At 33.3% G+C, this 26,794-nt stretch overlaps 1 protein-coding gene and 1 pseudogene across 1 annotated transcript in view; one reads left to right on the top strand and one right to left on the bottom strand.

The window, feature by feature from the left end:
* The window catches only part of LOC121421210 (putative DMBT1-like protein), a 38,575-nt gene extending 31,147 nt beyond the window's left edge, over positions 1 to 7,428 (bottom strand). The window contains exon 1 of the mRNA XM_041615871.1: positions 7,346 to 7,428. Within this exon, the coding sequence (XP_041471805.1) occupies positions 7,346 to 7,424 (79 nt within the window). The 5' untranslated portion in view covers positions 7,425 to 7,428. The remainder of the gene's footprint in view (positions 1 to 7,345) is intronic.
* Positions 7,429 to 10,087: 2,659 nt separating this feature from the next.
* Positions 10,088 to 26,794, top strand: part of LOC121421458 — a 28,070-nt pseudogene continuing 11,363 nt past the window's right edge.

The following is a 26,794-nucleotide window of genomic DNA, read 5'->3' as shown; positions in this document are numbered from 1 at the left end:
AAGAAACGAAATAAGGTTCGTTAATCCGAAAACGAAATAAGGTTCGTTAATCCGAAAATTAAATAAGGTTCGTATTTCCGGAAATGAAAATAATTCATTTTGGTAACAAAAACGATGTTGTCATTACAAGATTACACGATATTATGCAATGATAGTAATAACGATCGATGATACATGCGTGTGTTGGGGCCAAAGCATGTATTTCATTAAGAATGGCGCCCTGATCAAGCATAGGCTAATTTCGATTTTATCTGAGCAATTGCTGCCTATAAGCAAAATAATGGTTTAATTAAAGATGCAGGGGATCAAGTGTGTTGGAAGCGTGCGAGCAACCTCTAGATAATAGGATTTGTATTGGAGGGGATGTCATTTTTAATAACAGCTTCTGCTGGTAATAAAAATAAAAATAATACTAATAATGATCCTTGTGAAATGTTGAAAGCGCGAATCGCAAGTGAAACTATGTAACAAGACGTGAAGTGAGCATTCGGAGCATTTTTTGTAATCGTGAGAAAGATGTGTATCTTTCTAAAGAATTAATGCGAGGGCGAGCTGTAATTTGTTTATATACTGACCTGGGGCCCGTTGCATGAAACTTTTGGCGGAAATCAGACTAACCTTAGTTTTCAGTTTTTACCAGAGTTTTCTCAGGTAAAAAAGTTTTATGCAACAGGCTTCAGAAAGTAATCTTTTAAGGACTGCATTTAGTGACTCATGAATAGAATATATATCTCACGAACTAAATAATGAGAGCGCGAACCGCAAGCTTAAAATTTGTGATATTCCAACCTGAAAACTGGACATTTCATACTTCTTTTTTGTAACCAGGAATAGAATGAGTTCCTCAATAAACAATACTTGATGCGAGCGAGAAACGTGAGCCAAATTTTTTCCGATTTTCCAACCTGAAAACTGGACATTCTAAGCATTCTTGTAAAAAAAAAATAATAGCTGGGAGAATAGTTTTCAGAACTGAAGTGGCTTCCCTGGGTAAATGATATTTATATCAATATTATCATTCTAGGCCCACATGAAATTTCCAAAAGTTTGAGCACGTGATTCGCTCGCAACATCTCACAAGGATGCCCTTTAACAGTATTGACCAAAAAGGTGAATTTTACATCTTCAGATTTGACTTTTTCCCCCAAACCGCTTGCTCTCTACGCTCGCAGAAATGAAACGTAAATATATAATTTTAGTGATCACTTAAAAAATTGTGCTCAATTTAGTTACTACAAAACACACAACCTCTTTACACAGATGATAATCTAATGGTGAAAATATCCGTTTGCACCAAATTGCCCCTATTGGCCCCTTTTTTTTGCTTTGCCCCCCCCCCCCCAAAAAAAAAAAAAATCGTTCCGCCGCCATTGGCTAAAACACGCATCGTCTTCATGGCTAACTGCAAAAAGTTCTTAAAATGTCCCCTTTAGATCAGGTCAGAGCTTATATATTTAAAAATTCTCTTCGCGCTTCTTGCTAGCAGTTATTATCTAATTTTAGTTACATAGGCATCTCGCTTTGAAGATCACAAACATATTGCCCATCATATTAACAAAAATATATAGCTCGCGCTCGCATTATTTAAAAAGGGTTTATCATGTTATTACATATTTACTTTATTTTATAAGGATAAAGCTAATTATTGACTGTTAGGACTACCCTTTCAAAGAAACAAACAAAAATCAACTATAAACTGCCGATCAAGGAAAATGTGGTTTAAAAAAAATTGCCCCCCCCCCTCTATTTGACGAAAGTTGGATCCACCGGGAGGGAGGCAGGGGGCATCAAAAATGGAATAAAAAACAGGGGAATTAATATTTTCCAAAATGGGAAAGTTCCTTTTTCAAAAATAAATATGCCGTTTTTTCATGTTTTTTTCGAAATAAAATACTCTTTTTAAAGTATACAAGTTAAGTTAAGTTTTCAGGCTGGAATATTGAAAAATTTCAGCTTGCGCTTCGCACTCTCATTCGATTGGTGAAATATTCATCCTAAAGAGGTCACTAAATGCTTTCTTTAACAGGTTTCTTTTCTGGTCAGTATTTGTATTTATTTAGACAAGTAAAACATACAAAGTAAAACATGTCAAGGGATACAAAAAAAGGTTTGAAAAACCCGTACAAGTTTGGATCCCAAATATAAAGTAACATCAAGATAAAAACATAAATTAAACAATCGGAAAAGTAAAATGTAAATTACCATAGAAAAGGACATAGAAATCAATAATAGATTTATGTAACGTTAAAAATATTTAAAAATGTGATATAAGAACAAAATAATAAAATATGGATAAGATAACATAAAAAATAAAAAGTATAATAAAATATAATACAATAAAAAAAATTGATGAAAAATCTTTATGAGTTGTGGTGTGATTCAAAATTATACATAATATGGAAAGAATGATAATAAATTAGTTGTGAGGCATCATCATAGAAAGGAAAAGTGAAATTATTTAGTATCATAGAAATTACATAAGAAGGTGAGCCTTGAGTAGGTTTTTAAAAGTCGAGATATGTTTAACATGTTTAAGCTCGCGTTTTGCGCTCGTGTTAATTCTTTAGTTAGATGCACATCTTTTTTAATGACAGCAGAAATCTGCTCGGATTTTTAAAAACTAATTTTCATTTTTTATTGAAATAAGCTAAAGTTTAGCTTGTGATTCACGCTCGCAACACCTCGCAATAATGCCATTTTAATAATTGACCACAAAAAACGTTATACAATTTCACCTTTGAATTTGTTTTACCAAGCCGCTCGCTCATTATACTCTCTCCCGAAAAATAAAGCCTAAATATACATTTTGCCATAATAAGAAGTCACTTCAAAAAAGTTTTTCTCTTCTTAATCACTATCAAACACACAATGACTTCAAGCAGATGATAATCTTAAGGTGAAAATATCACCAAAGTGCCCATTTCGTTCGTTCGGCCGCCCTTGCCTTCCCATCCTCATATGACAATTAAACGGCAACAGTGTCCCCCGCCCCCCTCCCCTTGCCTCTGCCTCTGCTTTCCCGGTTTTCATTTTTCGGATTAACGAACCTTATTTTGTTTTCGGATTAACGAACCTTATTTTGTTTTCGGATTAACGAACCTTATTTTATTTTCGGATTAACGAACCTTATTTCGTTTTCGGATTAACGAACCTTCGGAAAAACGAACCTTATTTCGTTTTCGGATTAACGAACCTTCGGAAAAACGAACCTTATTTCGTTTTCGGATCAACGAACCTTCGGAATAACGAACCTTTTTTCGTTTTCGGATTAACGAACCTTCGGAACGAACCTTATTTCGTTTTCGGATTAACGAACCTTCGGAACAACGAACCTTATTTCGTTTTCGGATTATCGAACCTTCGGAATAACGAATCGTCGGAATTACGCCACAAATGTTCGGATTAACGAACCCTTTTTCGTCTTCGGATTAACGAACATCGAGGTATAGGCAATTTACGTGTTTCGGAATTACGAACCTTCGGAATAAAGAACCTTCGGAATTACGAAGTGTAACCAATTAATCATCATCAGCACTAGGTCGATGTAACAATACAATGAAAATTCACCCCCACATCAAGTATATGTTGAACACTGCGGTGAACAATTCATGCCATAAGGGTTTACTAGTTGGGGGTTTCCCTCCTTTTTATCTGTATTTGCAAACAAGTTGGAAATAAATTTTAAGTTGCCCCACATGATCACTGCCATGAATAGGATAACTGGGTAGGTCGAACTTGGTATGGACGGGGATGTTTTCTTGTATTCAAGTTTTTGAATGATTTGAAAAGAAACCCCAGGTGAAGGAATTACAACTTCATATCGATATATATCTATACCACACAAAAATGATGATCTATGAACGCATCTGTGGACTCTTTCTTCCTCGCGGGCGAATTATAAAAAACAAGACTTGAAGGTCATTTCTTTTTTAAAAATACCTACTTTCTAACTACTTTCTTAATATGCTAGAAACTCGTCTGAATGATCATGCATATCTTCACAGAGCGAAACGTAGCCCAAATATGACAAAATTACTGGGATCTGAAGAATAGAAATAAAATAATATGGTTAGCATGGTTAGGGGCTACTTTTAGTGTCTTTTCCCAGATATTATCAACAAGATCTAATATTTTTATTTCCTGCACGGGGCAGAGTTCAACCTAATGCTTAAATCATAGTTGCTTAAGGGGAGGGGGGCAGTCTTCGAATAAAGGCAAAAAATAATTAACATCTCCGGTTATAAATCCTACCTTAAATGCTCCACTGTACATGTTGTATGCTATTATGGAAAACAGATAATGGAGGCCCCTGGGATTTATATAATGATGCACTGACGTAATAAATGTGCTTAGAACCCATCGATTGCCGTCGCTACAATGTTGTTAAACAGTTCCGTCGTGCATTGTTGTGACTACAATTAAAAACGAGTTGGGGATGTAGGATACTACCCCCCCCCCCCCTTCCCGTACAGTAAACATAAGAAACATACCCTATGAACACAATTTGACATGACTTTGTGGGGCTTCCCATAGTTTTAGCAGAGTTAGAACTTAGTCTAAATTAAACCCGACTTCAGAATACGGGCCACAGAGTGTAACACAAAGTGTATTTAGACCAAATAGATAGTAGACCAAAGAGGTTTGGTCTGTGTCTAAGGAGAAGACCAACTGCACGTAGACCAAGTAACTTTGAATCATGATTTCATCGCCATCACATGGTTTTCGCGATTTAAGTTTATTTCTTAAATTGGATACTCTATGCTAAAAAATATGTTTTGAACAGATAGATAAAAGTCAGACAAGGAAAACGCCGATAATTTGATCAAAAAATTAGAAACGGAATAACAAAGTTACAATTAAAATACACTGTATTTGCACTATTTTGGTGAAACAGTTTTGTGCATGTCTTCATGAATATGGATGGGCAAGTTTAAAAGGTTATATCTCTACTTGTTCTTTTGTATTGTTTATACTATATTACGTTTATTGATTTTTTTTCATCCTCTAATAGAAACAAAATGTGGATAAGAAACTTATTTGAGTGATGCCTTAGTTTTTTCTGCAACTTATTTTGTCATAAAAAAGACAAGTCATAATTTATAGTAATTATGATTCAACGTAATAAATTCAACATTATGTGGAGACATGACATCTTCAGCCTACCCAATAAATATTTATGATAACGGTTTTCACAATTTTTTTTGATTCAATGACTTTTTTTAATTATAAGATTTTGATTAAATTTTCAGACAATAAGGACCAATTTGACTGAATATATATATATATATATATATATAATATATATATATATATATATATATATATATATATATATATATATATATATATGTAGTATTGAACAATGCTGATTCGACATGTTCAGGGGGGAAATTGTTGTTCCACGTGACAGTGATGAGAAAATCAAAATATTTCAGATTTAATAAAATAAAATTCAAAGGAAATAATTCAAAGGAAATAGTGAGTGGATTACGTCATCAGTCTCCTCACTTGCATACCGACCAGTGTGTGCATATAATTTTTTTTGTGAAATAAGGCTAACCTTTACAATGCCATAACTTTCTTATTTTACATCTGATTTTAATTAAATACTTATTGTTATGCATGTTGGATGTTTGTATTTTTATTACAAATTAACTTTCATTAAGGTGGACATTTCCGGTAGGCATAGCAATGGAAATGATTCATGTGTGTGGGGCCCCCCCCCCCCTTCAAGAAAATATATATATATGCAAAAAAATATATACATACAGGCGTATTGAGATGTTTTCATAATTATATTGACCAAAATATGGAATACTTTTAAACAACTTCCTTTTTTACCTCAGCCCGTGGGAAAATGCTATTGCCCATTGTTCTGTTTTCAAAGTCAAATATATCATTCCCATTGTTGAAATGAATTTTTCTACTTGGTTTTTGTCATTGCACTGGAAATGGAGCAAGCAAACAAAGAAGTTAACAAGCTCAAAATCATTCATGTCATAATCCCACCAATAAAACCGACAATTCAACAATCGATGGAAGCTTTACAATATACTTTCCAATCACACAGAATGAAGACAAATATTGTATCTATCTTCCCCAAGGCAGTTAGGAATGATATATGAGAGTTGAATGAGCTGTTACTATGAACCTCTAACGTTAGATATTTAGGTTACAATCGGCCGTCTATAGTTAAACCACAACTTCAGACCATGGTACACTCTAAAAAATGAAGTGCTAATTTCGCACTTAGAGAGCGTGTATAGTGACTACACTTCGGAGTGCTGATTTGTCTAGTTCAAATTGGCTCAATGGTTCTGTAAATTTCAGGGCGTCTACATATTTCTTATAAGCCCTTTTAGATACTAATGATAATTGGATGTCTTTATAGCACTTTATCAATCTACGACTGCTCAAATCGCTTCACAATTATCATTACCCGGTCCATGGATTCATGCCATTTCAAGCAGCTTTTTAGGTGCACATTTGCTTAACCAACCACAATGCCGGTTGTTTCCTACCGGTACCCAATTAGCACCTTGGTGAGGGTGGCAAAGTGTGGATTGATGCCTTGTCAAAGGATGCCAGACCTTGGTGGGATTCGAACACACGACCCTCTGATTACAAGGCGAGAGTCAGAACCACTAAACCACGCCGCTTCCAAGTGGATGTTACACTAAATTAGTAATACATAGGTGGAATACTATTACAGAAAAGTAAGTGGATAAAATGACAATTAGACAGAGTAGACGAACTAGTTTTAGAGGACATGGAGGACGTGGGACTAAACCAAGTGAAATGAGACCAAACCCAAAAAAAATACGAAGTGGTTTTACCATGGTTTTACACCACTGGGCAATTAACCAAAGAGACACGTTAATGCTAACCATTGGTGGACAATACGCACATTGATAGACTGGGCAACTTTTATTTCCACATGGTTCATATCAACACAATACTTTGTGGTAAAAAGGGAGATAAATCAGCAGACACAACCGATTAATAAAACCGATACGAAGACAAGAATAAAACATAGATAGGAAAAAGGGGAAGATAAAAATTCCACGTAATACAAATGAGGACAGAAATGTAAAATCGAAAGAACCTTTTAAGTTCTTAAAACAAGATAAGAATTAGGGAAAAAAGAAATTTGATTAAACCTTCAATCAAATACTAATTACGCTTTATTGCGTGAATAATTGAGTAAAAACTGAAACATTTTAGTCTCATTTATGAACAAAATGATAGATAATTCTGGAAAATGAATATCTGAAAATATTCTTAATTCGAATGGCTTCTAACTGCCTTATAATTAAGTTTAAATAAAAAATGAAATTAAACGTACTTGTTTCTTGACAGAATGTTATCCTGGTTAAGATCCCAATGAAAATTGTGAGCAAAAATATTTTCCTAAATTCGGCCATGTTTCCCCACTCTTTCCTTAGTTTGTACCAGACACAAAATAAATATCTTTGATAAACGATGTCTGACTGGAGGAACTGCATGGATCAGCGCTTGTCAATACGGAACTTACCATTCGGAAAATCGCAGTCATGTGCCAGCTGGCGCCCTACGGGGTTAAGATATTTGCAAAAGAAAGCTAGGTAGGCTTACAATTCAGTTCCCGCAACTGTATTAATCAATTACCACAAGATCACAGTTAGAAAAAACAATATTTTAACAACTTTTACATTGTCGATAAATTCAGCATTTGCTCCTTTTTATATAAATCTTTGGTTTGTTACAACAAATGATAAACTGTGGTACTTTAGGTCACACGTACCGTGTTTACACTTAATCGGCTTTTGCCTCAGCTTTTTCATAGCGTGTAAACGCGATTAAGTTGCATCGGCTCGCGGTTCAGAACCGGTAATTTTGCTCCACCAAATAGGTTCAGAACCGCGAGCCAATGCAAAATTTGACCTTTTTACTACGTGTAAACAGAAAGCCGATTCTGCATCGGCAATTTGTGCGCATTTCATTTACTTTACCATTGTGACGTAATTGTAAACGCATGGATCAAGCGTTGTTTTATCATGACGTATATTGTTGGTGTGCGTATCATTTTAAGTTTTTGCATCGGCTCGCGGTTCTGAACCGCAAGCCGTAACAGCGTGTAAACGCAGTACAAGATTAACCCAAAGCCGATTCTGCATCGGCTTTAGGTTCTGAACCAAAAGTCGGTCAAGTGTTAACACGGTGATAGTTAACCACATAATTATTCTTATAGTTGGCATTCCGAACACAGAGGGTCACGCACATAACACGGTGTGTTATGCATTGGACTATGTGTAAACCATGTGTCCATAGTGTTCACAGTGTGGGACCTCAGTCCCCCTTTTTAACCACATATTCACCTACATATGTGTACACCCTATCTTCATAGTATACACTCATTGGCCCGAATTCACAAAGGTGGTTTTGAAAACCCACGGTTGAGTCCATGGTTTATGCAGATTTCTTGTATAAATTACGCTTAGTTTAGCGCTTATCGGGCGCGTATGTAAGAAATGTCCAATGCTGATGCGCGCTTTTGTCAGAGTGCGCCAAATTGACGCCTGTTATCATGGTAAAATTCATGAGTCCGCTGTTTTTATTCATGAGTCCACTCTTCAAACAGTGGATTCATGAATAAAATAGCGCATCTAACCATGGTTACAGGCGTCAATTTGGCGCACTGTGACATAAGCGCGCATTAGCATTGGACATTTCTTACATACGCACCCGATAAGCGCTAAACTAAGCGTAATTTATACAAGAAATCTGCATAAACCATGGACTCAACCGTGGTTTTCAAAACCACCTTTGTGAATTCGGACCATAGTGTTGTCACACTGTGACAGTTCAGATAATGATTTTACCACATTTATCCCCACTGATTTGGCATCCTGAACACAGAGTGATTCGCGTGCTTACAACAGTGTAATGCTGAGCTATTTTCAAGCCTTACATGCGTTCATAGTGTAATCTCAGTGTGGGGTTTCATATCATTCATTGATTTACCATATCATTATGAAGTAATTGTAAGACGTCATTTATTTACAAATCTAGTTTTGAGTAAGTATGGTGGAATTATTTATCCGAGGTTGGTCTGGCAATTACTATTGAAATAGAAAAAAATGTTTTAAATTTATGTATTTTTAAAAATTTATTTCTTTAAATTTATTTTGAATTCATTTATCAATAAGTTATTTATTATTTATTTATTTTCTATTTCAGTTCTTGTCACTGCGAGCTTTATTGTATCCCTGAAGGTGACGTTTGTTTTACGTCGAAAATTTGAACTTCAAAATAAACTCAGTTGGAACTAAGTACAATGCATTACCACTTTCCCTCATATATATATACATGTATATATATATATATATATATATACATATATATATATATATATATATATATATATATATATATATATATAAATATATATTATTCATTCATATATCATATATAGCCTACGTTAAGCAATTGTTTTCTACCCTGTAATGTTTATCAGGTCTGTTGAAATGTATTCATATTACTTTATTTTTTGTAAGCCCTCTTTGCTCGCTGTTAATACATTTTACTGAGTAAACACATCCACCATAGACAACAAAACGATACTACAGAAGAATTTGCCTTTCTTACTTTACTTTTCATTTCTGCTGGATATGATCCTTTGGTATTCCGTGTAATTACCATAAAATTTAGCATTTTTGTTTTTGTTGTGCTTAAATTTACTATTGTTTACGTTATGTTCGTTCTACTATTGGTTAGCAAATTAAAACTGAAGTAGGCCTGAGCCAAAAGCTTTACAACATAGTGTATATTTCCTTCTTCCTCGATTATACTCTTCACACTTATATTACAAACCATGATCGGAGCAATTGGCACAAATATTCATGCCTCTCTCGTTTAATATATATGTACACACATACACACACACACAACACATATATATGGATTGAGCTTTAAGAACATTTATTAAAAAAAAAATGGGTCATATTAACCGCCTCTTCCGTGAACTTGAACATCCGTAATAAATGCAACTACCAGTACCATGATCCGCTTACGTTCGATGACTACTCTGAACATACCTGTACATATGGTATTCGATGGCAGTCATTGAGTGGATAGGCATCAATTAAAGTTTCCGTCAAGTCTTGGTATCTGTGTAGGTCGTAGTAGAAAGGCCGGGTTTATTGAATATAAACAGGAGAACCAGCATGGCCAAGGTGAATGTTCCGCATCGGTTAATCTCCGTCTGGATCTTTACAAGAATAGTATTCAGCCAAGCAGCAAGTATGGTCATTTGATTGATTTGTTTCTTTGTCAACATAAAAAAAACTATTGCAATATTAAATAAAATCTGAAATACGAAATGAAAGAAAAATGAACCTACTGGAAAGCACAGTTTCCTAAAAACAGCTGATTGAAAATCTTCCTTCATTGAAATTATGTTTGTAATTAACAAGTTTAATGAAACAATGAGAGTACCAATGGGGTCAAGATTTTATGCGTTTGTGTCTATACACTGCAAAACTCGACGCAATATAACATTGCCCTAATATAGCAAATTATTTAAAATTATAGTGCAAACATTTCTTAAGGAAAATGAATGTTACGTTATATTACCTTTATTTTTTTTTGTTTGCGGCTAAGAATATCATTTAACCCTCTGAAAGAAACTAAATTGCATGTTTGTTGCGCGTTGCTTCTTTACGGGAGTTCTATTTCTGAACCGTAAAAAAATAAACGTTTTAGTTTAGGAGGGGGGTCAAGCCAGTGGAGGGTGAAAGAGTCCGATTAATACACTTAATGAATCACCAACTCTACCTTCTCAGGATTCGTTCATTTTCTTATTTCAGGTATAGCACGGCTACACTATTTCCCTGGTTAGGTAATAAAAATCCTGGCCATGCTTAACCAAAAAATACTGCACAAATACCGTTGTGCAGATTTTATTCGTACGCCTACATAACGTATTTCTACGGCGAATCCTAAAAATAATTGTTATTGCGTCTAAATTGTACGTACAGTATCCATGCAGTTATCAAATTGTGGAATAAGCAAATGGAAATTTAAAGCAACAGAATATTTATCATCACCATTCTCAGAAATTAATTAAGCCCGCTATAAGAGAAGAATAAAAATGATGTTTCAAATTACCCTAAAAAGACTAGCAAGACTTAAAGGGGAAGTTCACCCTAAAGAAAACTTTGTTGTAAAAATAGCAGAAAACATAGTACAAAATATTGGTGAAGGTTTGAAGAAAATCTGTTAAAGAGTAAGAAAGTTATTAGAGTTCAAAATTTGGGATTTGTGACGTCATAAACGAGCAGCTGCCCCATGTGTTATGTAATATAAAATGCATGAATTTCAAATTTTGTATGGTTCCTGATGATTTAATTTTGTTTTCTTTTCATGATCGGGTGTGAAATGATTTGTCTATTGATATACAAAAGTTAAAGTGAAAACCATTTTCAATTTTCTGAGAAAATGACATTTCATTGATTTTTTACCATTCGCTATGTAGGAATGCTGCTCGCATATGACGTCACAAATCAAATAATTGAAATTCTAATAACTTTTTAATTATTTGATGAATTTTTCTCAAACCTTCGGCAATATTTTTTATTATTTTTTCTGCTATTTTTACAATAAACTTTTTGTCAGGGTGAACTTCCCCTTTAAAACGAGTCGTTATGCAATACGATTTGATTTAGTGAAGTTATTGCAAATGTAGAGCAGATATAACTTATGTAGAATTGTATCAAAGTTTTGAAAGTTGATTCATTTTAAATTCTGGTTCCATATATACCGTCATTTTACAATCCAGCCAGGCCACGGCTGGTCTCCAAAACACGGTTTCGAGATGATCGCCATCCATTTAGGGCAATTTAAAACATAGATTTTTTGAATTGATTGTCAGGGGATAATAATGACAAACAAGAATAATGATACTGGTGTGATTTTCATGACGCGTCTGGCTTTATTTGTGCTGGTATGGAAAGACCTCGACCGACGAGTTACCATTTAAGGATGTACACCTCGACATCACTATTTTATCGATAAATTTAAAGCTTAAGCACTGCAAAAACAACGGTGTTGATTTAACACCAGCCGGGTATCTACATATCAGAAAACACCAAAGAAGTGTTGAAACAACACAATTTAAGAAACGAACCAGCATTGGTTTAGCACTAATTAATGTTAGTCTAACACAAAACCGATGTTTTAACACCTCCCTAGTGTGGACACACAAACAAACACACACACGCACATATATATATATATATATATATTTATATCTGGCTGTTTTTTTTTTCTTAAACCGGCATTCTTGCAGTGACGGTACTTGAATATATTCTATTGAGCGAATTAATACGTCTAGTATTGTTTATAATTGAATAAAATTTAATTCACCGAGTAAAATGCTAAAAATTTCATCTAAATCTGACAACGACTGACGAAATTTTACACTTTGACAATATTATAATGCACGTAATCATGAACATTTAGCAGATGGTGTGATGATGGCACATCCACACATTTTATCATGCCATTTCATGAAATTATAACTTTAATTTTTTAGATGTAAATTATATGTTTCCGTTGTTATTATTTAATAAGATGTAGAAATAAACAATGAATTCATGAAATTAGTTGTCGATACATTTATTTAGTTCTTGGAGGAAAACAAAATGACCAATCATCGTTTCATGTGATAAAAATTGTAATGTAAAAAAAATGTAATAAAAATCATGCATAAAATTGTTGTCTCAAATATGTTCAAGATGTCGGACTTAGGAATGGAGTTACCCCAAGAGAGGGAAGAGTCGAAGTTCGCATTAATGGAACTTGGGGTACACTCTGTGACAACAGCTTCGACATCAACGACGCCCATGTCATCTGCAGGAGCCTGGGTTTCACTGGGGCACTTGGTACCACGTCACTTTCGGAGTTTGGGCCGAGTTCTTTAAAGGTCCACCCACTAGAGCTGCAGTGTAACGGGATGAATCTAACTTGTTGGAATGTCCCATGGGTATCTTAGAGCTCCAGACGATGGGGTGCGGCTCTAATCTTAATGAGGCTGGTGTTAGATGCTCAGGTACGTTGGAAACACTTGACATTTTGCCAGGACGTTGAAATCATTTTATTCCATGTCATTATGATTACTATAACGATAAAGATGGCATACTTGTTACTGTTGTTAATAAAGATGGTGGTGATGATGATGATGATGATGATAAGGAGGATAACTATAACTAACTAAAAAATAATTCACATATTAAAACGTGAAATTCATATGACATGCTATTTCCGAAGCAAATTTGTTAACCCTTCTGTATAAATGAATGCTAAAGAACTGCTTATTCACATCATACAACGATCACGATAATATTTGACAACCTCGTTTTAACACCTTCCAGTTTAATGTACTGATTTAAACGCAACTTCAAAATTTGTTTCCTAAACTCATACCCAAATAATTACCCAACAGTCCCCTACAAGTTCCTGTTCAAACATCACCAATCCAACCTCATCTCTTATATCTCCTTTTCCCCTATCTCTGTTCAGTGCATTTACTTCTCTTTTTCTCCTCTCTCTCTCTTTAATTTCTATTTGAATACATATGATCAATTATTAATAGAGAAACTTTAAAATACAAGCTCTGATTTTGACTTTTTAAATGATACTCAAAATGTTCATGATATATCTGATTATGATTCCACCCATGTAATGAATGTTCAAAATCATTTAAATGTTGACTGTTTGAAAGGAAAAGGCCTTAAATTTGCTCATCTTAATGTCCGGAGTCTTCTCCGTAATATAGATGAAATCAAATTGTTTTTACATAGTAACGATATTCATCTTCTTGCATTAAATGAAACATTCCTTGATGATTCTATTTTTGACAGTGAACTAAATATTGATAATTTTAACCTTGTTCGAAAAGACAGAAATAGGAATGGTGGCGGAGTGGCCGTGTATATACGTAATTCTTTGTCTTTTGAACTTATTAAATATGATGTTGTAAATTCCTTAGAAATCATCCCATTAATTATTCGACCAAAATTCTCTAACCCAATCATTTTTCTTACTTGGTATAGACCACCTAATAGCAATGTTCATTTATATCTTCAATATGAAAATTTGTTATCATTCTTGGATACTTTTAATTATTCAATCATTGTCATGGGAGATACAAACTGTGATTTACTAAAAATATCTGGATCGTCCGATTCAAACCGTTTAAGTGATATACATAACTTATTTTCATTACAGCAAATTAATACAACAGATTATACCAGGATTACAGCAAAAACAATGACACTCATTGACCATATGTTAACTAACTCAATTGAGAAAATAAAATCACATGGTGTTTTGCATGTTGGAATGAGTGATCACTCTTTAAGTTATTTAATATGGAAGTCAAAGACTGAAAATTCTTCTCGAATTATTAATTATAGAAAATTTTCTGGTTTTGATTTAGAATCTTATTTAGATGATTTAAGTAATCAACCTTGGCATGAAATTCTTGATTGTACGTGTATCAGTGAAGCAGTCAGTAAATGGGAGGCTTTACTTATGAATGTTGTTAACCAGCATATGCCTATCAAGAGCAAGAAAATTAGTAATAAGAAGTCTCCATGGATGAATTCATATATTTTTGAATTGATAAGAAAAAGAGATAAATTAAAGCGAAAAGCTTGGAAAAATAAAGATGAAACAATGATGAAAGAATACAGAAAACTGAGAAATAATGTTACTTTTGAGATAAGGAAAAGAAAGAAAAAATATTATTCCGAAAAGATATTGAAAATAAAAGAAAACTCTGGTAACACCTGGAAAGTATTGACATCTTTATTACCTCGCACCAATAGTAATAAAAATACATTTCAAAGAGATAGTGAAACTTTGTTCGAAAAAAGTGAAAAATTTAACGAGTATTTTGCAAACGTTGGAAATTATTTAGCATCCACAATTCCTATTACAAATGAATCCATATCTAATCAAGAATATCAAGCCGTATCTTCTTTCAATTTTAGAGTATTATCAGAGGTAGCTGTTTTGAAAGAAATAAATCTCTTGAAAAATAAACCTTCTTATGGAATTGATGGAATCACAGCACAGTTTTTAAAATTATCTTCTGCTGTTATAGTTCCTTCTTTAACTTATCTTTTTAATAAGTCACTACTAGATTGTGTTTTTCCTAATCAGTTTAAAATTGCTAAAGTAATTCCATTATTTAAATCTGGTAACAAAGATGACCCTTCTAATTTTAGACCGATATCAATTTTACCAACTGTTTCGAAAATTCTTGAGAAACTTGTTAGTAATCAATTGAAATCTTACATGAAAGAATACAATATACTTTGTCCTCAACAGTATTCGAAAAGCATTCGACTGTAACGTGTTTAGTTACCGATGAATGGTTGAAAGAAATGGATAATGGCTTTTATACTGGTGCTGTGTTCATCGACCTGAAAAAAGCTTTTGACACCGTAGATACTACAATACTTATTAGAAAACTCTCAAGAATTGGTGTTTCGACGGACGCCTTACGCTGGTTCGAAAGTTACTTGTACAATAGGAAGATGTGTACTTTAATAGATTCTGTAATATCAAATATATCATATATAAACTATGGAATTCCTCAGGGCTCCATACTTGGACCAATTTTATTTACAATTTACATAAATGATCTCATAACACAAGTAAAAAACTGCAAATTGCATTTATATGCAGATGATACAGTGTTGTATTTTTCTCATGGAAATGTTGATATTATTGAAAAAATATAAATTTTGATCTCCGTAAAATTCATAACTGGTTATGTTGTAATAAACTAAGTCTTAATGTTAATAAAACCATTTGCATGTTATTTGGAACTGGGAAAATGCTATCTAAATGTGATATTTTAAATGTAACTATATCTGGTAAACGTATTGATCAACGAAATACTATTAAATATCTGGGAATATACCTTGATCCAAAGTTAAAATGGAATATACACATTGACGAAATGTGCACTAAAATTAGTAAGGTAGTCAGCTTTCTGGCCCGTCTTAGACATTTTATATCAGAATCCAATCTGAAGATGGTTTACAATTCTATTATCCTTCCACTTTTTGATTATGCAGATATTGTTTATGATTCGGCAAGCAAAAAACACACTGAACGTTTGCAAAAATTACAAAATAGGGCCGGACGTCTCATTTTAAAAATAAATCCGTTTAATCACGTTTCAAACAATGATATTCATATAAAACTAGGATGGCAGTCTCTCAAATCAAGGCGTAAATCACATTTAAACATAATGGTATACAAATCCCTTCATAACTTAGCCCCACCTTATTTAGCAGAGTCTTTTCAATATTGTAATCATTCGTATTCTCTCCGATCGCAAGGAAATATTAAAATCCCCAAACCCAAGAGTGAATGCTGTCGAAGAACGTTCTTATATAGAGGATCACAAGAATATAATAACCTACCATCTACAATAAAATTGTCAAATAGCCTATTTACTTTTTTATAAAAATTTAAATAAGTTAATTCAGTCTTGCCCTGACCTTTAAAAGAAATACTAGCGACAAGTGGGCGGGTGGGGATGGGGGGGGGGTCGCGTTATAGGGTATAGATGTATTCTCTTGTATTCTTTTTACTGTTTTTCATTATTGTTTAGTTAAATTATTATGTTTAATTCTATGTTATGTCATGTACAGTAACTGTTGTTATATCATATGTTATGTACAGTAACTGTTGTTACATATTTTCTGGACCCCAAGGAAGAACAGCTTTGTTACATTAACAAAGCTGAGTGGGTTAATCCAGCCATCTCACTTTCGATTTTTATTATGTACATACATTTACATTGTATTGTTCTTTTTAACATTGTGATATGGAAAATAAATACCAATACCAATACCAATAGTTTTCTCCTTTAACTTCTAGACTTTTCTATGTGAGTCTATAATCTTCATTTGCAAATACTATTACCATAGTTCTATGTATATTTAATTATTGTATTGCACTTTTTCATCATTAATGTGTTTTTTTATGAGATATATCATAAATAAGTCAACCTGAAACTGTAACTAAAGAAACTATTCCTTGGGCTGACTTAAAGAAAAGTAATTCTTGGTATCATCATCACTCCGAAGAAAAAAAAGGTTTACTCAATATCGGGTAAAAAGACAACATGCATGTTGGTTTGGTACATTTTACGCAGTGTTCCGTTGAAATAGCCCAATATAGGGTAATAAAAATACCCAGCAAATATGCATGTTCCCTTTCTACCCAATATTGCGAAAAAAAAAATATTCAGTGTTTTTAGAGTGCATAGACCTGCAATGTACAAATCAGGAACCGTTTTTTTATTTCATTTATTTATATATTTTTTTTATTTTTATTTTTATTTTGATTTTATTTTTATTTTGTTATTTATTTTTTTATTTATTTATTTTTTTATTTTTTATTTTTCATTTATTAATTTATTTATCTATTTTTTTTTTTTGGGGGGGGGCAAGGAAACATTGGCCGAGTCTTAAACCCCATAGGTCTCATCAGGCATTGTGATGTAAACATGTATATTGGTTCAGGATTGAAGATGATTGCAACTATGGTATATTGTTTTCCAATCAGTATGATCGACCCTCCTTTTTACACCCAGATTGCCAAGACGTCAATCCTAATTGCAAAGAATGGGCCAGTCAAGGGCTTGCGAATCTTACCCAGGAGAAATATTACCTGTCTGTCAGAATAGTTGCGAGCAGTGTACCCTTCTCAGCATAAATGGTAAGTAGGAGAATGCTGATGCAATACCGGGGGCCTGTTGCATGACGAGATGAGCGATACGTCGGAACGTCCTAGGACCATTCTTCCGAGATAGGAAGATTGGCGGCAAATCAGCGCTTTCCGTTTCACGAAGGCAATTTTGTCTTCCAAGTCCGCGACATCGTTTGACATCGATATTATCGGAAAAATATTTAGTCTTCATCGTCACCTGAACCTTTTATTTCGGAATGACGACTTTTCATAAAATCATTTATTTCAATAAAAGGAGATCAAATGATGTTTTATTTATTACTGATTGTAGAATTGATGTATGGAGCTTACTTTATGAGGTAAAAAGAGAAAAAACCTCAAAGATTCACAAACATAACTGAATAAAATCGAATTTTTCATTATTTCCCTTATTTAGAACACGATGTCCTTTTAGAGACACCTTTCATTGATATTTCAACGAAAGAGACCCTTGTCCGGTATAAAATTGATTTGACGAAGTAATTTCAACATTTTATTAGTTCAATATTTTGTATTTTTATAGAATACTTACATTTAATTGTAATTTTGCAAATTATGCGTTAATATGTTATTTGTTGAGGTAAATATAGGGCTTGAATGGAGTAAACAATATCAACAGTGTCTGATTGTACGAGACTAAAAGGGAAAATATGAGAGGCTGCGTGTGAAAAATCTAATTTATTTATTGATTTGTCAGATATAACGCAAGAAATACGAGTGTTTATAGAGTACCTCAGATGCATGAAGAGTAACCGAAGACAAGGAAAATATGAAAATTGCTGCAAACATGGCCAAGTAAATAAAGTAGTGCTTTGCAATACTAACTAAAACATAGAAAAAGTTGTGCAATCCACAATGGAGAAAATAGTATTAACAGGAACAATGCTAAAAATTACAACGATCATATTAACGTTGGTCATATCTAAAGTTGATCACTTAATTTTTTTGAAGTTTATATAAGGTTTAAGAATATACAAAATATATATGTACAATATTTCAAAGTTAAGTAAGGGAGGAGTAGAGACTACCGTGATCCTTTTAACATGACATAGGAGCCGAAAGGGGCCACCCTATGATTTAAAATGTGCTTCTTTGTATGGATTTTCCATAATATTTTATTTGATGAACTTATCTTCATCAATTTTTGTAGCGATTGTGATGGATTCGTGAGCTAAGCCTAATCTGTATCTTAGAATGAGCTATTTTGATACTGCAGATTTTTGTTTTGTGTCACTGTTTCACATCTCAAGTTATCCCAAATCCAAGAATTAATTTTCATTGATTAAAATTAATCTCATCAAAAAATAATGTTTAACATCTTAGTTTTGTATCGTTTTTTTTTTCTTTGTTTTTTGCTTAACGCTATAAACATGCCCTTTTTCCTTATATTATTTCTTTTAAAGAAGTTTGTTTTCATGTTGTTGAATTATTTATGAGAAAGCATGAGGGGTCAGAGAGATAGTGTCGCCCATTTCGATAGTTCAAGTTTATTTTTTTATGGAAAAGGGGTGGGATATAGGACAGAGGGAGAATAAAAGAAAACATATTTAAAAATATTTGGGCCTACATTACCCCGAGAAGTTAAAATGACATCCGTTTTTGGTCGTCTAGTCGACGTGAAATTGATGACAACTAGCCCCCATATAAAAGATAACTTGGCGCCATCCCAGATAAAATCCATCATCAACCCCCTAAAAATATGTTTAAAGGTGATATGTCAGAGTGGCTTGCCGTAAACGCGTTTTCTCTCAATGCCGACGGTGGCGGGCGGTGTGCAAAGAAGATCATGCCTACGTAGGACATGTCTGGAGGTGTCTTTCCAAGGACCATTCTTCGTATCGCTCAAATCGGCTTTGTGAAACAGTTGAGCGATATCTCGTTCTTACGTAGAATGGTTCTACGAAAGACCATTTCATGCAACAGGCCCCTGTACTCTTGTAGCTTCCTGACACGACCCGCGTTGCACGATTGCGCATGGGTGTACATATCGGACGAATACCAAAGTTAGGCTTCTTCCCGAAGATAATATATCTTGCCTTAGATGCAAATGTGTGTGTTAGTTAATTTCATATAAAACAATGAACCGTCAATCATAAATTTTCAAATAGTTGTATTCTTTCTTCTTTTTTATTTTTTTTCTACCAACCAGACGCAGATCACCTCGCACGCGCCTGCGCTGAAGCCCTCATCGTCAGCCACACCTGGGCGCCGTCTTACAAAGAGTTACGATTGACCATATCAATCGCAACTATGGACGGCCAGCAACGTCAACATCTATTACGCATGATCGTTCACAATATTTTCTAGTTATGATGTATGTTCATGCATTCATTGTTTTCTTGAAAATTCACTGCTATTCTCTTTGCATAGAAAGGACATTGTGCAGATGTTTCGTAGAAAAAAAATATTACACTGATCGATTTCCATAGAGTTACGATTGATCGGATTAATCGTAGCTCTTTGTAAGACTGGGCCCTGGATTGAACGTCGTTGTGTGTGCATCCCCCCCCCCCCTCCTTCAACCCAGCCAGCAAACAAATTTCTTTCTACATACGATTCAGATGAAGATTATAGACTCAAAGCTTTAAGGCTATGATGTAGATCTTGTACCGGCCTTGCTCGAAGTGTTTAGACCTCAACTATAATATAATCACGAAGTAAAATCTTTTATGTAACCCACTTGTGCTGATGACATCTAAACATCTGAAGGAAAGGAAGGAAAGAAAGAAAGAAAGAAAGAAAAGAAGGAAAGAAAGAAAGAAAGAGAGAGAGAAAGAAAGAAAGAAAGAAAAGAAAGAAAGAAAGAGAGAAAGAGAGAAAGAAAGAAAGAAAGAAAGGAAAAAAGAAAGAAAGAAAGAAAGAAAGAAAGGAAGAAAGAAAAAAAGAAAGAAAGAAAGAAAAAGAAAGAAAGAAAGAAAGAAAGAAAGAAAAGGAAAGGAAAGGAAAGGAAAGAAAGAAATAAAGAAATAAAGAAATACAGAGAGGGGTGTGAGCGAGATTGGCTGATGGAAATGCACACCTAAAAACACACAATTGAAACCATTTTGAAGAAGGAAATAAGTTAAATACTAAAAAAAACATAAACATGTGTTACATCAATGTCTTTACAGATTCATTACCATTGCTTCCTGAAGAGGAAACGTGTGTAACAGGACATTGCTTTCTTGATTCCAATGATGGTAAGAATTCAAATCAATATTTTTTTTAGTATATCAATAGAAGTATCTTACACGTGGAAAACAAGTTCATCATATCCCTTTTTCGGGGGAAGGGGTGTTACACCCACAAATGTAATAATCGCCCACAAATGTAATAACGCCCACAAATGTAATAATACTTTACCCACAAATGTAGTAATTTCGCCCACAAATGTAATAATGCACTTTACCCACAAATGTAATAATTTTTGATCGCCCACAAATGTAATAATGACTTTACCCACAAATGTAATAAATTTGAAGGGATTTTTTACGAATCCGTTCTAAACTAAAATCCTCATAGGAATGCATTCATATAGCACAAAAGTGCACAGTCTTTCTTGGGGATAAGTCCAAAGTCTTTTTTCCAGATCCGGTTGTTTAAAAAGCTAGTATATAAGTCCAAAGTCTTTTTTCCAGACCCAGTTAATTAAAAAATCATAATATCAGTTCAAAGTCTTGTTTCCAGACCCAGTTAAATAAAAAAAATATTGTATAAGTCCAAAGTCTTTTTTCCAGACCCGGTTAATCCAAAATTATTATATCAGTCCAAAGTCTTTTTTCCATACCTGATTGTTTCAAAAATTATTATATAAGTCCAAAGTCTTTTTTCCAGACCCAGTTAATAAAAAAAATTACAATATCAGTCCAAAGTCTTTTTTCCAGACCCAGTTAATTAAAAAAATATTATATAAATCCAAAGTTTTTTTCCAGACCTGTTTATTTCAAAAATTATAATATACGTCCAAACTAACATACGAAAATGATATTCTAGTGGAATAAAATTGAGAATCGAGCATAGTCTTTTCTCCAGACCCAGTTATTTAAAACTAGTGGAATCAGGCAAAAAGTAACCCAACCCTCTTATTAATGTTTAATAACATGGAAATATAGCATAGTCTTTCATCCAGACCCAGATCTTTCAAATAACACATGATGAATAATAATAATAAATTAGTAATAATAAAAGAAAGAAAAGCAAACAAAGACCCACGATCCTATTTATGTTGAGTAACATGGAAATATAGCGTGGTCTTTCCTCCAGACACAGTTATAAAAATCATAAGAAACACAACAACAACCAACAACAAAACAAAGACCCTGTAATCTTATCAAAATTGAATAGCATGGAAATATGGTGTAGTCTTTCTCCAGACCCAATTATTTCAAAATGACAAAAATTATTTTTAAAAAGAACAACAGAATCTGAAACCCAACTATCCTTCAAACTAATAACCTTCAATAAATAAAAGTTTAGAGAGTTCTCTTTATTCCAGACCTTGTCATTTTCAAATATAAGATAAATGAAATCTTCATAACTAAGACTCAATCTTATTCTCGTGCCTGTTCAACATGAATAAGATAATTGTGGGAGTATTTCATCAACATTTATGTCCGACCTTGATGTTGATTGGCTAAGATGCAGTGCTTCCATGGTTAGTGTTGGATCAAATGGGACTTGTCGGATTAAACGTCAGACAACTCCTTTCATGAAATGCTCCCCGGTCTCTCAGTTTTGATGGTTTTTATTAATTATAAATTTCTTTGCCTCGAAGAAAAAGTGAATGTTTAAATACATTATATATTACAGGATCTTAGGCTGGAAGAGGGTTTTAATTTTAAATGTTTGTTTTGTTGTTCTGTTTTTTTTTTCTTGATAAGCTGGTCTGGTCAAATTAAGTATGCGTTATCACAAGGGTTTTATAGTTTGGAAGATGTTGGGGTGTAAGTTTTAAGATTAATGTTTCGCTTAATTTGTATTTTTAAGAGAACTGGGTGAGGGGTAAAGACATTACTCTAAACCCAAGCATTTATACTGGGTTTAATTTTGAAGCTGTGATTTTTTTCAATATTTGTTTATCTTTTAAATTACCGGGTCTTGAAGAAAGACTAAGCATAATACTTGTCTTAGGTCGGACATAAATGTTGATGAAATAATACTGGGCGTTGTGGCGTGCGCCTGTAATCCAAGCTGTGGGGAAGTTACAAATTGATGCAGAGGTTCGAGGTTCGAGCCCTGGTCACGTCTTTCGGATGGTGACGTTAAAGGTCGGTCCCAGACGTAAATAATCATATCTGATTGATACACGTCTGACAAAACTCAAATACACACACACACACACACTTATTCCACAAGAATAAGAATATGACAAAGTCTTATGTTTTTAAGATTGTTTAAATCATTTTTAAATGACTGGGTCTGGAATAAAGGCAACGCACTAAACATGTGCTTTTCTACATACATGGTCTTAATTTGGAGGATTGTTGGTTCTTAGATTCGTTGTTTGGGGTTGGGTTTTAATGATTTTTTTATTCTTGAAATAATTGTGTCTGGAGGAAAGTCGATCTTCGACGATTGGTCTTAGTGTTATTGCACAGTAATCAGATTATTGGGTCTTCGTTTTAGAATATTCGTAAAAACTATTTCATTTTTTTTCAAATAATAAACAAGTCTGGAAGAAGGATGTTTGCTTTACCCATGCATTATTGCAATGTTTTGTTGGGGTCTTAGTATTATTGAAAAAACTGGGTGTGGGGTAAAGACATATTTCTTTACTGGGTGTAACTTTGGAAGATTGGTCTTAGATTTGAAGTTTTGTAAATTCATTTTTTAAATAGCCAGGTCTGAAAAAAGAGTACGTTTTAAAACTCGCCTTATTCCACAAGAATAAGAATATGATAGGGTCTTATGTTAGAAGATTTTTTTGCGTATTTGTTTTAATGATTAGGTCTGGACTAAAGACAACGCTCTAAACTTCTTTTTAAAACATTTCTTAGGTAAAAGGATTGTTTGATCTTAGATTTTGATTTTTTTATTATTACTATTAGCGTAATTTTGAAAAATAAAACTGGGTCGGGCTGAAAGACTACGCTCCATGAATATGTCCATGTTATCCAGCATTAATAAGATTATGGGGTCTTTATACTGTTTTGAAAATGTACATGTAATTCATAATTTTGAATAACTGGGTTTGGAGGAAAGACTATGCTATATTATCATTGAATTCATCATTACCGAGAGTGGAGGATCTTTTTTTCCAATCATTTCTTATTTTGAAATAATCTGGTCTGGATGAATGTCAATAACATCAATAGATTGTGTGGTCTTTTTAAAAAGATTTGATGAATGTTTTAAATGACCCGGAGAAATGTCTTTGCGCTATATGAATGCATTAGTATAGGGTTTAGTTTTTAGTTTTAAGTAACCGGGTCGAGAGAAAAGACTTTGCATTTTTGTGCTACATGAATGCTTCCTATAGGGTTTAGTTTTTAGTTTTAAGTAACCAGGTCAAGATTACGCTTGATTCTTAATTTAGTCTTAGCGCATATATTCACAACTACAGACATTAGTTCCACAGTCTTCATTAACTGGGTCTGGAAAAAAGACTGAGCTTGATTCTCATTTTCATTCCACTGGAATATCATTATCGTATCTTAGTTTGGATATATATTATAATTTTTGAAATACCCGGGTCTGAAAAAAGACTTTGGACATATCGTATAATTTGTTTAACAACTGGGTCTGGAAAAAAGACTTTGGACTTATGTAATATTTTTTTTAAACAACCGGGTCTGGTAAAAAGACTTTGGACTTATCTCGAACAAAGACTTTGCATTTTGTGCTATATGCACGCATTATTATATATAGGATTTTAGTTTAGAACGGATCCGCCAAAAATCCCTTCAAATTAATCACATTTGTGGGTAAAGTCATGATTACATTTGTGGGCGATCAAAAATTATTATATTTGTGGGTAAATTGCATTATTACATTTGTGGGTGAAATTATTACATTTGTGGTTAAAGTGTTATTACATCTGTGGGCGTTATTACATTTGTGGGTAAAGTGAAATTACATTTGTGGGCGTTATTACATTTGTGGGTGCAACAAGGGGGGGTTGGTAAAACAAATTATGCAAATTTTATTTTTATTTCAAAAGGAGCTAAATCCAAAAACAGTTTTAATTCCCCAAAGAAACTGAATCAACGATATATATTCAAAATTGGTTAGTTTTGCTACTTTACCTATAAAGTTTGTGCAAATTATTGATATGATTGTGGATACAACTTCTAATAATCAGTGCCTTTTTTATGACAATAAGCCAGATTCATTATTTTTTTCCGAATATTTTTTTATTTAACTTTTTTTTATCAGATATTGAAATAGCAGCCTCCTTAGAATAGTCAAAAAATATCTTTTTGGTAATTTTTTTCATGAATAAACGTCATAGAAGATATGAAATATACTCTGCTAGCAATGCTTATGTGTTTCGTGTTCAATTTCATATATTAAACATGTTTCCATTGACATAATCTGATAATCTACGAATGATTTGTTTTAAAAGAGGCTTAATTCATGAAAAGTATTTTTTTCAAAAATTCTTAAAAACTGCTTTTGATTTAGTTGTGTTTTTTTTTTACATTGAGAGCACTACGATGTATATAAAGATTTGAAGAAAAAAAAGCGGTGGATCAGGGAAAGTGAATAAAAATAAAGAAATTTACAGAAAAATGCAAAAGTGGATTTAGCTCCTTTTGGAATAAATATCTTCTCATTCATAATAAGTTAATTTGATTGAATTAGAGTAACATCTTAGCATAAGTAAAAGTGTACAAATAAAATATGGTTTAATTAAACAATAACATATAAAAGGAATAGTGAAGAGGATACACCGTCCACTCTTATTTGCATATCACAACGTAATGCATATAACTGTGTTATGTTTTATAAGCATTTTGTGAAATGTTACAGCTGTCTTATTTTACATCCGATTCTACATTTTAAGTTGTATGCTGTTATGATTTTTATATGCTACTTAAACTCTTTTTCGTGAATTTCAAATACTAGAAAAAATTGAACACAAATTTTCATTCCTCATCATAATAATGCATCGCGACAATGGTCAGCTTGACAAAAGTATTCCACGTTAATATCGCACGTTAAAAACATGCGAGATTGGTCTTCGGTGGTGTCAATCAAGGCAACCTGCAAAGTCCGCTTCTTTTTAATTATTTAATGTCTTAATGTTACACTTTCCCTTTTCATTCTCTTAGGTGATAATGAGAACGCATTAAGAAAAAAAACATTGTCAAGGGAAATGCCTGCTAAAATCAATAAAAACCCCTTTCCACATTACAATCTTTGGAGTGGTTCACTATCCTTACCAAGCCATTGTCTCTTTTTAAGGTAGAGAAATTCCGAACAACATCCCACTAAATAGGATTCTGGTATATTCATTTTCAGTTTAACGGCTTATTTCCTTCCTGTAAGGCAGATTTTTTTTTCTAATGACTTGATGGTCACATCCTGATCCAACGAATAAGAGCAATGCACTAACATTGCGCTTCCGCGAAAAAAAATTCCCTAAAAAACTGCTATGCTTAAAGTGGTTTTCTTTGATAGAACTTTCTCTTGATTTGATTTAGTGTCAGATATTACATAGGCGATAATCTAAATGGAAAACCAAATGAAGGATATTTCCACGAAATATATGCCTATGCGGCACTATTCTTCTTAACAATGAAGTACGGTATATCGTTGTTCAAGAACTTGTAACGTTTGCTTTTGATAGCCGACATTGCGGTTACGTGTTGATTAAAGTGGGTATTTCACCCCTACTTACCATTTTTTTTAAAATTGTCATTTTATTTATTATTGTTGTCTATACAGACACCAAGAACTTAATAAATTTTTTTATCTAAGATCCATCGTATTAATCAAAGCTAAATACTAATTTAGTAGTGAACATTTCATATTACAAGAGTAAGAGAAGTCCAAATGATTACTAAAGAAACCGGCATTA

This window comes from Lytechinus variegatus, chromosome 9, assembly GCF_018143015.1.
Source record: "Lytechinus variegatus isolate NC3 chromosome 9, Lvar_3.0, whole genome shotgun sequence".
NCBI classification, from domain to species: Eukaryota; Metazoa; Echinodermata; class Echinoidea; order Temnopleuroida; family Toxopneustidae; genus Lytechinus; species Lytechinus variegatus.
This window is presented reverse-complemented; position numbering and strand designations above follow the sequence as displayed.